The sequence below is a fragment of the Fundulus heteroclitus genome, chromosome 18 (genome assembly GCF_011125445.2).
Source record: "Fundulus heteroclitus isolate FHET01 chromosome 18, MU-UCD_Fhet_4.1, whole genome shotgun sequence".
NCBI classification, from domain to species: Eukaryota; Metazoa; Chordata; class Actinopteri; order Cyprinodontiformes; family Fundulidae; genus Fundulus; species Fundulus heteroclitus.
Genome location: NC_046378.1, coordinates 23,785,736 through 23,802,875, shown reverse-complemented (window position 1 = coordinate 23,802,875; position 17,140 = coordinate 23,785,736). Strand labels below are relative to the sequence as shown.

General features: G+C 37.6%; 2 protein-coding genes across 2 annotated transcripts in view; both read right to left on the bottom strand.

Moving 5' to 3' along the window:
* Positions 1 to 3,813: 3,813 nt before the first annotated feature.
* Positions 3,814 to 7,357, bottom strand: LOC105932597 (ADP-ribosylation factor-like protein 14). Its single transcript, XM_012871827.3, has 2 exons — positions 6,807 to 7,357; positions 3,814 to 4,970 (listed from the first exon to the last, which is right to left on the bottom strand). The coding sequence occupies exons 1-2, from the start codon at positions 7,119 to 7,121 to the stop codon at positions 4,662 to 4,664; spliced, it is 624 nt and encodes a 207-aa protein (XP_012727281.1). The 5' UTR covers positions 7,122 to 7,357; the 3' UTR covers positions 3,814 to 4,661.
* Positions 7,358 to 9,123: 1,766 nt separating this feature from the next.
* ppm1lb (protein phosphatase, Mg2+/Mn2+ dependent, 1Lb) overlaps positions 9,124 to 17,140 on the bottom strand; it is a 61,332-nt gene continuing 53,315 nt past the window's right edge. The window contains exons 3-4 of the mRNA XM_012871825.3: positions 14,291 to 14,452; positions 9,124 to 11,970 (exon numbers count right to left, since the gene is read on the bottom strand). Coding sequence (XP_012727279.1) covers positions 11,627 to 11,970; positions 14,291 to 14,452 — 506 coding nt within the window. The 3' untranslated portion in view covers positions 9,124 to 11,626. The remainder of the gene's footprint in view (positions 11,971 to 14,290; positions 14,453 to 17,140) is intronic.

Genomic DNA, 17,140 nt, shown 5'->3' with positions numbered 1-17,140 from the left:
ATATATATATATATATATATATATATATATATATATATATATAGATAGATAGATAGATAGATAGATAGATAGATAGATAATATATATATATATATATAATATATATATATATATAATATATATATATATATATATATATATATATATATATATATATATATGGCCTTCTCAGCAGTAAGATCAGGATTTCGGTCAGTCAATGTTAATATCTGAATTAAAGTGCACCAAAGTCTGCCTTTGAGTAAAAGTCATTGGATAGATGCTTCCTTTTTACTATTAATTAAAGAGAATGTGAATTGTGGCTTTTAAAAGACAAATACTTTAGGTTGTATTTAAAATTTTCAATTCTAAGAAGTTTTTAACTTCTCTGTAATAATTTAGCTATATTTGAAAATTTAAAAATCTCCATCTGCATCAAACATCTGTGCTGGTGGGCTGTGCTTAGGGGCTGCACAATATAAGTCTAGGGGCCGCACATGGCCCTGAGCTACACTTTGGACAAACCTGGCCTACATGCAATGGAAATCCAAATTTGCATGAATTACTGCATCAATGCAGCATGACAATGTAATCCAAATTCTTTAAAACAAACATGTTTTAATGATAAAACAAACAAAACAACGGATTCAGTGGGAATGTATAAAGGTCTCCCTCAAGAGGAGAGTTTGTGTTTTTGGGATCTTAATGTACCCTTTGTACTCTGATTTAAGATTTTCTTTATTTTATTGTATAAGGTAACGCAGATGTGTTTTGGTTATCCAAAGACAAATTGTTAAGATGGTTGTATGAAAGGGAAAATTTTGCATTTGTTGTTTTTATTTGTAAAGCCTGGGAAAGAAGACAGCAAGTGTTGTATCCTGTTTGAATACAGAAAAAAAAAATCAATGATATTTACCTTGAGTTTGTGGTACATAAATGCCCATCCTCCACTGTTTTTTTTTTTTTTTTTTTTTTGTACATGGAGTGCCTTGAATGCCCATGTAGACTGGGCACTTTCTATTAAATTTGTTAATAGAAAGTTTGGAAGGAAAGGGTTTGGCAGAAAACGTCCTTGTGCAACATAATTGAATTGAGAAGCAAAATTCATGCAAGAATTTGGAGAAAATTTCCCAGTGTGAACAGCAGCTGGAGTCTGTGCATCAAGAACCACCACACACAGACATATCTTGCACATGGGCTACAAAAGTCCTTGTGTTAAGCCACTCCTGATTAAGAAACAACATCAGAAGAATGGACATAGAATGATCATCTTGGTAGGACTATGCTGAAGAATAACTGGATTATGGCTCAGTTCAAAATAGTTCTTTTTAGGAAAAAAGGTAAATTGGCATTTTCTTTGGAAATCAACAACCGAGAGTCTGCAGGAAGCACTGAAAGGCACAGAATCAAAAATGTTCAAGCTGCAGTGTGAGGTTTTCACAGTCTGTAAGGATTTGGAGACCCATGTCATATGATGGTGCTGGTCCACTTCATGCTTCTCTCCTCTGACAAGCTTAATAGAGGTGTTAGTTTCATTTTCCAACTGAATTAGGCACCTGAACAGATTAGCAAAAGCACTGGTTTATTAGCCATGGTATCACAGGGCTTAATTGCAGGCCTGGTCTAAAGTGGTTTAAATCCTATTTGAAAGACGGGGATTTTTTTTTTTTTTTTTTTTTTTTTTTTTGGGTTAGTGTACTGTTGCATCAGAGACCACAACAATCACTTGCAGGGTTCCCCAAGGGTCTGTCTTGGACCCTATTCAATATCTATATGTTTCCTCTAGCTCAGATCATTAAAACAACAACATAAGTTTCTATAACTATGCAGACGACACACAGCTCTACATCATCATGTCACTAGATGACTATGAACCCATTCAAGCACTGAGTAAATGCTTAGACGAAATTATTGCATAAATTTGCCAAAATTGCCTTCAGTTAAATAAAACCAAATATAAAGTAATTATTTTTGGACCAAAGGAGGAACGATCAAGAATTAGCTCACAGCTTCAGGTGCTTCAGCTACTAACCACTGATAAGACACAAAATCTGGGTGTAGTGATGGACTCACACCTGAACCTTCAGAGGCATCTACAGACAATTACAAAGTTGGCCTTCTATCACCTGAAGAACGTTTCCAGGATTAAAGGGCAAATGTCTGAGCAGGATCTTGAAAAACTAATCCATGCGTCTATCTTTAGTAGAATTGATTACTGCAACAGTGTTTTCACAGATCTGCCAAAAAAGTCGATCAGACAGCTGCAGCTGATCCAGAACGCTGCTGCCCGCGTCCTCACTAAGACTAAGAAAGTAGAGAACATCACCCCAGATCTAAAGTCCTTACACTGGCTCCCTGTAGCTCATAGACTTTAAACTACTTATGTCAGTCTTCAAATCCCTGAATGGCTTAGCACCTAAAATACATCACAGACTTGTGACTCAGTGTATCAACCCTCCAGACCACTAAGGTCTTCTGATTCAAGACTACCCTGCATACCTAGAACCAGAACCAAACACGGTGAAGCAGCATTTAGTTTTTATGCTCCACTTATCTGGAACAAACTCCCAGAAGACTGTAGAAGTGCTGAAAGCCTGAGTTATTTTAAATCAAGGTTAAAAACCTATTTGTTTAAAGTTGCCTTTGAAGGTTCTAGTGTTATATTTTACTGTCTATAGAGGGACGTCTGTGATGCCTAGTTGGCAGTCTGGGACTCTGAGGGTCCACGTGATCTAGGTCCATGGGACATCAGGGATGTCTATTTCATAGTCGGCTATAAAGGGGTTCTGGGAACCCTTTAATAAATAACAAAAAATTGATCACATTATTAATGAATCTAAATAGAAAGATTTACTTTTTGAATAAAATGCTGAAATAAAAGCTAATTTTCATTATGTTCTGATTCATTGCGATGCTGCTGCTTATTCAAATGTTCTGAGGAATAAGGATACGAAAATATCCATTATAGCAAAGGATATAGTTCTTTAATAGTCCTTCATCAAATAGTATTATTTTAAAGTAGATTTTTATTTAGACCCCTCATTCTGAGTTTGAACTGAGCATAAATTTATCCCTGAAATGTTAGGAAAAACAAGATTGCATACCGCAGGTCAAAAAAGGATGTTGTTCTATATTAGTGGACTGAACTTTAGGTGTGAATGCAGCAGAAATGTTGCACTTTGTTGCATCTCTTTGTGGACTGAAGTACCTTCATGTCTGAATTTAAAATGCTCATACTCTTTTTCAATACTCCAACCTTGGAAGGGTTCACAGTTTTATCATTAATTCATGTTAAACAAATTTCTGGGAAAAAACAACACATTTACTTTTGAACACATGAAAAAACACATGACTTTCCTTTTAAAATTTGAATTTCAAATCTCTAAAATTGTGTTTACACTCATTTAGATTACTTAACCAATCTACTGATATCATAGGAACACCTTAGATTAATCTAGCATGATTTAAATCACAAATTGCTTGCCGGTTCTAATCAACAAAATAACTTTCCTAAACTGGCATCGTTATCATGTCCTTAATTTAATCAGATACATCTGTTCACACGTCCCACCCCCTCACTCAACTCTGCTGTTCAAATGAAATCGACAACAAATAACAAGTGTATACATCTTTATTTATATAGTTCTTTTTAAAAACCAAGGTTACAAACAAAGCATTGCCTTGGAGTAAATATAAAAACTGAAATAAATTGTTTGCAAATTCAGTAAAACAACTGGACAATACACCACCAGGATACAGCTCCAACCACATTTATGGTACCTTATGGTACCTTACAACCACCATTATATGGCAACTGGGTATCTCCTATTAATGCCAAGAAAAAGCTTTTCTGATCAATAATTACAAATGTAAACATGCTAAATTTGTCAAACGCGACCGGAGCTTTCAGGAGAACCTTGTATTTTGGGACAAAGACTGTGCTTTTTGGCCCAGGGAAACTTGTTTAAGTACCAGAATAATTTAAATACCAGTATGATGGACTCTACCAGTTAACAACAAAGAAAAAAACTATTTACCAAACACAAAATCAACCATTTGCCTTGATATGAACTATTTTTTAAATACACCTGCCTGCTTTACATTCAATGTAAACCACTTTATACTTTTTAAAAATATTTTATATCAGTGTAATACAAAGACAATACCACAATAGATCAGTACTTACATGTCAGGAGTTGAGACATGTTACTGTTTAGCGTGTTACAAAACTTACTATTTAGTTACGTTTTAGTTACAGGAGACGATCTTTGCAGTCTAACAGATTTTGAGTCCAAGTCCAAATAAATTAATAGAGGTTCAGCGACAAAGCAGCGGCAACTGGTGAAATTTGATAAAGTGATGTTGAGAATAACACATAGATAAGCAGATAATAGAAAATACAAATTAATCAAAACACCAACCGGCATTGTTTATGTGACAGTCTTTCTTGAGTCAGATTAAACAAGGTTTCTCCCAGATTCCTTGTGGTTTATATTTTCCCAGCTGAAGACGCTGCATCAGGACCACAATGAGACGTTGGTCCACACAGATTAACTCTGACGTCTTGCTTTGCATCATCATTCAGCCTTGCAGATGCCTCGTTTGAACCATGTGCAAATAAAGGCCCTAGGAAAGCAACAAGGAACCTTTAACATTTTATAAAACAAGGTGAATGAACCCCATCAGCTGCCACAGAGCATGGCTTGTTTCACTGACGTGCAACTAAAACCTTTGGACCTCATCTTCACTTTAATGTCCTCTTGAGTCTGTCTCAGTGGAGTTTTCATCAGATAGACCATTCTTCTGAAACCTTCTTCGAGGCCCGCGCCCGTGGCGGCTGAACAGGGCTTGATGTACCACGCTCTGCCGTCACACACTCTCCTCAGGTCCAGCTTCTGGCAGAGGATTTCCGGGCTCAGAGCGCCTGGAAGGTCCTGTTTGTTGGCCAGAATTACAAGAGGAACTCCTTTCAGACTGTGGTATCTCAGGATCTAAAACGTAAAGGAGAGTATTATAGTATTACTGTGATGTAAAATAAACAGTTTAAAGAAACACTCCACTTATGAGGCATTTATAGTTTCTATCCTTTGTAGGAGGAGCCTTTTATGATCTGATGATTTAATTACAAAAACTGTATTTCATGGGTCACCTCCTAATTTCCTTGCCTGCTCTAGTCACAACCTCTCGGCTGTGCAGTTGCTGTCCTCCAGTTTCCAACATATCAATGTTTTTGACCACCTAAGTGTTTGTTAATATAAGTCATTGCTCTCCTATGAATGTTTTTGCCTATTTAGAACTTCAGAAATTGTTGATGGTTAGTTGTCTTTGAATATTGATTGATATGTTGACCCAATTCTATTTTTAACAGCATAATTGAACGTTGTTAAAGTAGTTCCATGTATATAGTCATTTTTCAACAATGATCGCTTGTTGACAATTTTTGGTCTCTCTCTTTTAAGCAGCGATTTAGGAAAAGTTATCAATTCCCTTTTTCCTTGGCAGTGTCACATGACTTTGCTTGCATGTTCTTCTACGTCTGTCTCTGATTGGCTGATGAGTCCCCCATGACAACTCCTCCCCTGGAAGCCCCAGCTGCTCCGGAGCGTTTGTGACATTCGCGATAGGCAGAAGAACCAGAGAACTCGGCAAGAAGCCTTTTTCCCAGTCGAGTGAGAGTCTAGTCTGGTAAGCATTTCAGATGTGTTCGCATCCCTTTATTATATTTTTCTTATTTTCTGTCATGTTCTTCCAAGGAGTTTATTTTGTTTTTCCGCCACACTTTGAACGATGTGTTCAGCATCATTAGGAAACTCCCTTTCAGAAAGATTTTTCTTCATCACCAACTGGTTTCTTATCCATAGAAAAGGCCCATGACTGCTACCAGTCTAGAGACCTTTAAGCAGACAGAACTGTTGCTGGAGCCCAATGACTGTCCCTCAGTCTGAGAGGGACTGATCCGGGAGAACAAAAATTGCTTCAGAGAACATAAATATCTCAGTCTGACCCAGAGAAGCACTCTTTCAGGTTCTATCCTGTGTGGTTCTTTGATGGATGGATGGATGAAATGTGGTTTCAAGACTGAATTCCCTCTGCGTTTTCTTTTCTTCTCAATTTAACACAGCATTGGAACTTTATGTTGTAAACCCCCTTTTTTTAGGCTCTTGAGAGATCGGTAAACTCATAAGTTTATTTTTGTTCCTTTTCATAGTTTCCCATTTCTAACTTATAAATGTAGTTTGTACAGTAGAATTAGAAACTTCATCTGTTTGGGTTTATTTGTAATAATTTAAACTGCTAATAGAAATTAGTTTGATTAATGAAAAAACATAATCCTGGATTACACTGATTTTAAGCTCCTGGGGTTTTATTAAATTCTTCTCAATTCAACTGATGTGTAATCGTTGTAGATCTATTCGTCCTAAATATATCTTAATTCTGAGAAATTTATAAAATCTTGCTTTATTTGTGATATATTGCTCAATGCATTAGTAAAGAAATAATTCTCCAGACTGCTTTTTGTGTGATTATGAAACTGAATGTGAGATGAAGTTATTTATGCACAAAAATATATCTTAACAAGGCATTCACTGCTACATCTGTTAAAGTTTTCACATTCAATAACCTTAGTTTTATATTTATTCTATATTTATTCCACATTTGCATGATCAGCAAAAAAAATGTTGATTAAACTGTAAACAACATTTTTCTATTCATTATTTTATTCACCCATTATGAGACAATTTTGTATCAAATCTCAAATACAGAAAATAATATGTTGACATGCTGCTAAACAGAGTGAGCAGACCATTATTCACGGATTGCATTACCCGGTGGAGCTCCTTGCGTGCCTCGTCCAGCCGCTTCACATCCCAGCTATCCACCACAAACACCAGTCCAGCGGTGTCCGAGAAGTGATGTTTCCAGTGGGGCCTCATCTTGCTCTGGCCCCCGACATCCCACACCGTCAGTCCCGGGCTGCTCCTGTCTGTCTCCAGCATCTCCACGTTGAATCCCACGGTGGGAACGGTGGCGACGCTCTCGTTGTACTTGAGCTTGTAGAGCAGGGTGGTCTTCCCTGAGCCATCCAGGCCCAGCATGAGGACCTGCACTTGCTTCTTTGGCTTGGACCCATGCATACCCATCTCTGAAGCCTAGTAAAAAGTGAGCTGTGCTGTCTCCACTCAGTAACTTAGGTCTATGGTCGGAGAGCTTGGTGCGTCTGCTCTCTTATGACTTTTTAAGCCATCTCTCTCTCTCTGTCCTCTGACGGGAGACAACTCTGTTGCTTTCGGTAAAGCTATTTATATCAGGTGTGACGATGCAACTAAGAGGGACGGCATGCAGCCCGCAAGCCAGCACAGTCACAGCAGTCACACTCCACCTGTCTCAGGTCATCAAACACATTAACGACCTGGGGGTTTGTGTTTGGAACAACGGGAAGATTGCATTTCCTTCTGGCTGGATATCCAAAGCAATGACATCATCGTTATATTTTTATTGCCCTGGCTGAGAGATACATATGGGTAAATGCTTAGAAATCTTATTCTTGTTGAAGTAGACCTTCTAGATTCCTCCTAAGATTTTTAGTTTGGACATTTTTGTTTTAATGGTTAAGAAATATAATGAATGCATATATAGATTTCAGTTCTTGTAAAATTAATCGGTATAAAGATGCATATTTGCATAAATTGTAAGGAAAAGTATATCAAAACAATACCTCAAACATTGAATGTCTTGAATGGCGGTTTCTTGTTTATAACTGTTGCACTTTTTACATTTTGCCATGCAAAAACCACAAACTTAAATGCATTAGAGGAATTTCATGTGACAAATAAACACTAAGGATATAACTGTGAATTGGGTACAAAAATCTTACCTGGTTTAAAAAAAAACCTAAAAAGTGTGATGTGTGTTTGCATTTGGACCTTTTGAGTCAATATTTTGTAGAATCATCTTCTGCAGCAATTTCACAAAGACTTTTTGGGGAATATCTCTACCAGCTTTGCAGACCAAGAGACAACTTTTCACCAGTGGTGCTTTGTGGTTTAACTCGAGGAGAGTCAGAGTGTACGGGTATTTAAACATTCATTTTCAAGTGTTTCCTCAGATTCTGAGTCAGATTTAGGTCTGAACTTTGAATGAGCCACTTTTAACATAATCTCTTCTGTTCCTGACAGGTTTTGTCTTTCAGGATTTATCCTGCATTTAACTACTTTAATCTTCTCAGCAGTTCCGATCCCTGTTCCTGCTAAGGAGTAGCAACCGAAACACCACGATGCAGCCACCACCATACCATATATTTTGTACAGCACTAGTTTTTCATCCAACATAAAGTGTTTTGTGCAAAATGTTAAATTTTGTTGTCTCCCCTGCATGGCTTTCTTTCCGCAATATTCTCTTCCACAAAGGCCAGAATCGTGGAGTGTACTAGTTATAGTCCTGTTCTGTTGACAGATTCTCCAACCAGAGAAATGGGTCTCTGCAGCTCACCCAGAGTTACTGTGGGTCTCTACGCTGCTTCTCTGATTGTTTCTGGATGATGGTTGAACAGAGCTTTGGGGGATGCTCAAAGTTTAGGCCATTGTTTTATAATCCAATGCCGCTTTAAATTTCTATTTTCTAGTCTTCCTGATGCTTTTTGCTCTCTAGCAAACCTCTGAAGGCTTCTCGGAAACACCTGGATAAGGGGACATGAGGATGTTTATTTGTCCTTAATATGCTACAATGAACCACAGCTGGACTGTATTTACTAATCAGGGGTTTTTAGAGGTGATGGCTTTGGATTTTATTTAGGGAGGTCAAAACGAAGAGGGCAGAATACAAATGGACACCGTACATTTCCAATTTCTTTGGTAAAATAATTGAAAACCATGAATAATTTTCCTTTCCTTTCCTTTCCTTTCACAACTACACGCCACTTTGTCTTAGTTTTTCATATACAATCCCAGTAAAATGCATTGAGAAATGTGGTTGCAACGTCACAAAATGTGAAAAAATTGAGATATTAATCCTGTCGCAAGGCGAAGTATATAAATAGGTCCTTTTATTCTTCAAAGGAAAACAAAGTTTCAAATGTATCTTCAACAAACAACACAGTTAATCAATCTGCCCATTATTTTGTTTTAATAATTAACAAGTAATCCATTTTTTTTTACCTTGCTGTGATTTTATTAGTTGTATTATAATTCTTAAGTCGTGGTCGGACTTCTAACCTCTTTACAGAATTGCGCGTCTGCATTTAATTTAATTAGAGCACAAAACTAGGCAGGTGCTATTCCTTGTATGAACATGACGAAAAGCTGTAGCATAAGCATTGTAACTCAGCAATCTCACAGTCCAGTCATTCAATTAGCCAAAAACTTTTTGCACATGAATCAAAATCAAGGTCTTCAAAGAAAGGAAAGGAACACATTTCACGTTCTATGTTTTAGTTTACACATGTAATTAAAATGCAAACAGACTAGAAATACTTACATTATTATTTTATTAGAGTTCCCTTCGTCTGTCAGGGATATAATGCTCATTTATAATTTATAGTTTTTTAGGGTTATTATTTGTAACATTTTCCTAAGACTATGATGTTTGTAATTTAAACTACAAATTATCCTCATTAAAAAAACAAAACAAAATGACAATCATTGCTTTAATGTCTCTATTATGATTTACAGTGTAAATTTGCTTTTTTTTTTTACAGTTCATTAAAATCAAGAAAAAACAAGTACAAATGCCACAGACATTCTGTTAGATACATTATAATTATTATTATTAAGGAAAACACGTGAACTTTCATATGTTTTTTTTATCTTTGTCGTAAACAGCGTGTTTGAGTGATATCAACACATCGAAAGTATTTACATTCATCTTACAATTTTATGTCTCTCAGAGACGTTCTTCAATGCTGCATGTTTGAATTTACAAGATATGACGCTGAGGTCGAGCCTTGTGTGCGGGCGTGATTGCCTGTTTAAAAATCATGACACAGAGAGAAGAGCAGTTTTGGCAGCAGAACACAATAATAAGGCAACAGCGACACATCTTAAAATCAAAAATTCAATATTCTGTTACATTCGAACTCGCTTCAAGTTCAAACCCTTGTTCTAGTTAAGGTGAAATTGTATTTAAAAGGTCACATAACAATAACCTGTCACTTTCAGCATAATAGCCTTTTATTTACTGTAGATATAACTAAATTATAATTTTAAAATTAACTAGCAGGTCTATCTTGTATCTATGTCTTAACATAGAATTATAAATTAGCGAAATTATGTTGTTTCAATTTGATCAAAGTTATATGTCATATAGTAAGTATTTGTGTGTATAAGAAAAGTGAAATCTTATGCACAAATAATTAGCAGTCCGCAGCAATGAGAAGTACATTATCAATCCACTGAGTATGAAGTATCTCTAGCTCCAAGATCTTTCATCCCTCTCCGACAAGCTGCGGTTATATCATTAAAAATTATTAGTCACACAGATCTCAGCTGTGCTGAAACAGTAGAGCTGACTAATATCGGCCGTAAAAGTTGCAAACGAGAAAATTCATCAGAACTGAAGTCAGTCGCAAAAAAATGATAAAACACTTTAAAAAAACAGGATAGCTCAACTCAAAGTCATTCGTTCTCACATCACATACAATAAATGTGATATAAAAACCTAGTCAGTTCTATTACTGTACAGGTTAAGGGGTTATATATGTGGCATAGGCAAAATTAGCATTTGTGTTGTTTATGAAAAAATATTCAATAGCTTCTAAAATAATACATGTGAGGTGTACTTGACAAAAAAAAAAGTAATGTGAAAATAATTTTTAAAGGAGCATAACGCAGGTTTTAGAGTTTTTTGCAGACGTCTGCCCCCTATGGCCAAAAGTTGAAATGACACCAGTGTATGGGACAACAGGAAAAAGGATCTGCTGCTGGGACTGCACAGGTATTTTAAGAGGGGTAATGTCTTCTGTGGTAAAAAAGTTATAAATATTGAAGTTAGCCCGTGTTCGCTCGCTAATGCAACGATTACAGCGGAGACTCAACAAAGTAGCCAAGTGAACGAGAGCGTGCAGTGTGTCACACCCACGCGCACAGCAAGAGAATATGACCTGAATCACTCTCCCATGAACTGACTAATGGAGCCTATAAAGGCAACTGCGGTAAATAGAGGAAATTCATTTTACATGTTTTGCAAATGTAAGGACATGTATGGGAAAGAAATTTTTTTTACCTTTAAACCTGCGCAATGCTCCTTTAAGCATCATATTAGACTGAAAAAATATGGTAATGACAGTAAATCATCTGTTTAAAAAAAGAATCTGTCTCAAACATCAAGACTATAAGTGACACTGTTGTGTTTTTGTTCAACATAAAGAGAAATACGTCTGCATTTCTCCTTAAAATCCTCTTAAAAGAACTCATAACAACTCAAACTCAAGACCCACAGCTGTATGAAATGCAATCTGCTTATTTACATAACAGCAACCCTGCTCCCATTCGTGTCTAATCTTTAATGCAAAGCATAAATTCAGCTTGTTTCTGATTCAAAAATAGGGACAATTGGGGGATGTTGATGTTAGCTTTGACGGGCAAATGCTGGAAATATCTGTGGTTAGTTCTCGTTCCAACGGTGTCTCCCAACCGAAGCCCTTATTCATTTCTTACTTCTTTTCACCCGTCTTGCCTTTAAACTTGACCACCATGACGGTGATGTTGTCAGGGCAGCCACGGTAGAAGGACTGGAGGACGATGCTCTTGGCCCCGAAGTGCGGCTCGTCCAGTCGCTCCCTGATGAAGCGGACCGCCTCCTCGTTGCTGAAGGTGTCCCACAGGCCGTCCGAGGCCAGGATCATGAACTCTGGCTGCAGCTTGTTCAGGTCAAAGGACATGATGTCGGGATCGGGGACGATCACGTTGAGGTTCTTCAGTGGGTAGTCGCCCAGAGAGCGGGACATGGCAAGGATGCCCTGGACGCGCCACGAACCGTTGAAGCTGATGAAACCGCCTGCGGAGGACAAAGGGAAAACAGAAGGCATGATGGGAAAGGAAAAGTGGGTGACGAGATGACACGATTAGGGGTGTGAGGGGGGATTGAAAGTAAAGGAGAAGATCACAAACATCTAACTGCAGCTATAACAACATATCTGTTCTGTTGATAAGTGCCTGAATATTTATTAATTTCGTCAAAGCTGAAACTAATGAATTCACCTTAGACCTGAACTTTAATCTTGATTGCTGCCCCTGACATGTTTCTACTCATTGTTTCCTCTCACAGAAGCGTTTGTGTTGGATATGTTTCAGTTCATCTCCTATCCTGGTAAAGCCGCTGTAGCTTTAACAGATCTGTAAGAAGGGAACTGCTTTGAAAATAAGCACAGAAGACGGGAGATTTCGAAACTTGGTCATGAAACCCTCTTTATTCCTTGGTGATCAGCCCTAACAGCAGGGATTTGAAAAATATATGTTCGACGACAAAACCAGTTTGATGTGTTTTTCCACTATAAAATCCCTCACAGGGATATTAGATACTTTCTAACATCTGTCAGGAATATATGGTCATAAATAATATTAGACATTTGTTTTTCATGACTCTTTATTTCCTATTGTTTATTTTATTCCTTTCTGAATTTTTAGTTTGTGTATTCATTTATTTAAAATGCACCAGATACCCAATTTATCCTTAAAGGCAAAAATTAATAAAAAAGATGAGTGGTCAGAAAACCTGAATTATAAATTCCACATCTCAAAATGTCTTAAAATCCTGAGAAATCCATAGAAATTTAACATTACTATACTATACTTTGATTTGGACTGAATTGGGCTCTATGTAGCTGGACCTGGGCATGACAGAACTGTATTGCACTGATACGCACTGAATTTCAACTGAACTTTTGGTCATATAATTGTATATAAATGTGTTTGAATATGATTTTCCTGTAGAGGGCCTTCAGGTGACTTTTTTTGTATAAATTGACAAGATATAATTAACATGAATCGAAAAGAATTCACATTTACCCAGTGAGTTAAACTTTACTATGGTTATATGCTAAAATGTATAGGTTCCTACATGTTCTTCATTTCTAAACTCAAAAAAATATATTTTTTTAAACATTTAAATCAAAATATCAAATCAAAAAATCAATCATCCACTTAGACTCTATTTGTAAAGTGGTATTTATGTCGCTTTCCAGCTTATCAAAACCTAAGATACTGATGCCTGAAATGTTAAACTTAGTACTGATGTGGACAAACTAAATTGTAACATCCCAGTGATGGCATTTTCATCTTTTTATTTAGAAACAGTTTGAAAATACTTTGGTTCGTTTTGCCATTTTTTTCTCCAAGATGAATTAATATCGAATATTAGGAAGGAAGCGGTGAAATAATGATGCTTCTCTTTTCTTACGTTCTTTTTGTGAGGAAACTCTAAAGTGTTTGGATGTTGATTTGGTTTCCCAACCTAAATTTGAAGCTTGCATTAGAAAAGTGGCCAAAACTATAAAAACTTATCTGAACCACTGTCTTTTCATAAGATCAGAGCTGCTTATAAATGCTGACAAAATAAATTGAATCATACTTTGTAACCCTTAAGGGCCAAAGGGGTAAAATTTCAAGAAAGATTGTTTACAAATGTAAATAGCTTTTAAATGTGGTAATGGCCTTGTTACAGAGGTAAATGTTCAACTATAATCCAGCAAGATGCTTAAAATCTTTTAGACATTAGGAATACAGGGTGATGTTTGCGTCGATTTATGGAAAAGGTATGATTGTAAATACGAATCGGCCATCTTGTTCTAACAACATTGAGCAACGTTGGGTTTTTACTTTTGCCACTTGAACCATTTTTGTGACTGTTGCTTTGATCAGATCATCAACATGTGCTGTTTACCTTTAAAACATGATTGGATGTGATTATATGATTTATCTTAAGCTGTTCAATTGTACAACTGTGTTAGAACATTGTCATTTGTCCCCCAATTTATTAATGGATTTGTAAGTGGGAAGCCTTTTTTTTAGGAGTCGAACTTACCAAGGATCAGGTTTTTTTTTTTCAGTGCACAAAAACACCATTAGATGGAGCTGTTGAGCTTTGTTAAATTAATATCAGTATCTCAAGTCTCCTCTGAAATAGCATGCAAACACATCCACCTGATATAATGTGCCCCCCTCTCCCTGCATAATGATTCTCATTATTGATCATGAAGAAATACACTTCTTGCTTTTATTGTCAACAACTGGGGCTCTGATCAAGTTTTCATGAAAGCATTTGTTCAGGCATAGGGGATGAAAACACAAGTCTGCAACCGGGGGTTGAGCTTTCTCACCAGCCTTCTTGATCCTCTTGCGTTCCTTGAGCTGGTAAGGTTTGTGATCATGCGACAGAGGAATGGCGTTTCCGTCCTTATCGCACACAACTCCCCGCGAGTCACCGACATTGGCCACGATCAACTCCTTATCAGACAGCAGCGCCACCAGACACGTAGTGCCTGCAGTGGAGGAAGGAAAGATGCAGAGGAGGATGAGAATCAAACCAACGTCTCTCAAAATATTGCATGTTCGGGAAAATGTCAGGAGATCACAGACTGGAGTCTGTAAGATTTGTCCTCGGGGCAGGAACATGTCTGCAAATTTTCCAGGCTGTCCATCAAACTGTTGCGGGGAGATTTCAATTTTACCGAAGGGATGGGGAAGCTGAAAGACTGACATGACATCAATACCCGAGTGCTTCTTGTTAAACCTATTTGGAGGATGATTTATTTTACCCTGAAGATTAGGTGAAGCCCAGAAACATTTTAACTGCAGAGATGAAACCGCCGACTGTTTAATTACAAGACAATCCATGTAAAACAAACACTTAATAACAACCACTGTCAGTTGAAACTAATTCAAGTCAGGCTGTAAAAACCAAGCTGCTAATAAGAGATTAAAGCATGCAAGAAGTGGTCGCGTTAACCTCGTCTTGTTCAAGTCCAAAAATGCTTTTGTTTCTCCTTCCTCTCTTTGTTTAGTGTCCCAGCCAAGCAGACCCGGAGCGTAGGTTCGGAATCTGAGGCCCATTGTCTGAGATCCAAAGTCCTGCAGAGTCAGAACAGATCTCCCCGTTTGGCACTGTGCTAAACCCTAAACTAAAAAGGCAAAACTGGAGAGTGGGCGAGGAGAGAAAAAGAAAAGACAGGGGAGAAAGCAAGGGGTCCCACCACTTGGGGCTAGACCACCCAGACAGAGAAAGATGGGGAAAATGAGGCATTCGGCAAAGTCACACCCGGGATTTGATTGAAATCCAGGGAGAAACATGAGTGTCATTATTGTAAAAAATAATAGCACAAGAGGTTTACAGTTAAAGCCTTGATGAAAAGTCAACGTAAAGTATTCACAACCTCTTGAGCTTTTGCACATTTTTCACACTATATCCACAAACTCCAGGGCATTTTATTGGGATTTTGTGTGAGACACCAACATCACTTATGAGACATTTTCCATGTTTTTCAAAAATGTTCCCACATAAGTTTGAAAACTGTTTGGTACATTTGCATTTAGCCCATCGGCTACGTTGGTGCTGTAGAACCACCTTTCGCTGCAATAACAGCTCCAATTATCTATCTACTTTACACACCTAAAGAATTAAACTTTTACTCATTCTTGTCAGGAAAACAACTCAAGTTAAGCCAGAACGAATGAGGAAGATATGTGAACATTAATCCTCAAGTCTTGCAACAGATTCTCAATTGAAAATAGTTTTTAGGTCATGCTAACGAATATGCTACGAACTGATCCATTCCACTGTAGCTTTGGATGTGGCATGCTGGAAGGTGAACCTCCGACCTCTAACAGGTTGTCTCACAGGACTTTCCTGCTACTTTGGGCTGGACGATATGGCCAAAACTTATAGCACGATATATCTCTTAACTTCTGTTGATACAATATAATTACAACATCGATACAAACAAAAATAAAAGCCTCGGAAAGACTGCAAAGAATGCCCACAACAGATCACTGTACACATTTATGACAATTATTGTGCCATTTTTATAAAAGTCCTCAAACACTTTAGAAATATTTGCTTTAATATTTAATATTTAAAATTACATAAAGCCCAGAACGTCAGTCAGTGACAAATGCTGTAATCGGGACAGAGGGCGTGAGGGCAGGATCGCAAATGACCAATCTGACTGAATGGCAGGGATTGGTTAGAGTTTTTACAGGCCTACGGCTCCCACAGAGTTAAATTTTTTTCAATACATAATGTACTTACTACTTTCAGGATGGAAGGACCATTTTACCCAGTATAACAAAAAGTGTTTCTGAATAGGATTACCAACTATAGCTTTAATAGTTGATGGATTGAACAGTATTACATTGTTTTAAGTGTGATTTAAACTTCTCAACTGTTCTTTGGTCTTCATGATGCCTTTCTTCACTACTGTTCTCTAACAAACTAAGTAGAAGTCACAGAACTACATGCTAGTTAAGTCCACTTTTCCTTCAAAGCTGCACGCACGCACAATCGCGCACTGCATCTGGATTCAGCGCGCACAGCAAATCTGTGCAGCTGAACTGGAAACAAAATAATAATAATAATAATAATAAACAAAGTTATTTTGTACCACTTTGCATTTCTGGTGAGATGGTTTTCCACGGTCCCACGGGAACGGGTGGGAAAGACACCTTTTATAGTTGGGCAGGTTGCGGTGTGCTTCTTTGTTACTCCTGCCACATGTCAACTGTTTCTGTCGCTGTGTTCTTTGGGATCCGCTTATCTGAGATCGTAAGTGCCGTTGGTTGTTTTTTGAGCGCTACACCTTCTGTTTGTTTCTGGAGCGCTGTTGCTCCACTGGCGTTATCAGCTGCAGATGGAGTCCTTTGCAGCGCACGGCTTCTGCTGGTTTCTGACCAGCCTTCTTGTTCTACCTCTGTTTTTGAAAAGCAGCTCTGTTTATACGTTTCTAATTTTCTGAGCGCATGCCTGAGGACGACAGCAATATATATAAATGGCTTAAACGTGCATAGCACTTTATCAAGTCCGACGACCCCAAATCGCTGGTCAGTCATTCACACCCTGACGGTGGTGAGCTACATTGTAGCCACAGCTGCCCTGGAGCAGACCGACAGAAGCAAGGCAGCACACATTACCACATGTTTGTGCTAAATCTCATTGCACAGATGTAAATAATTTA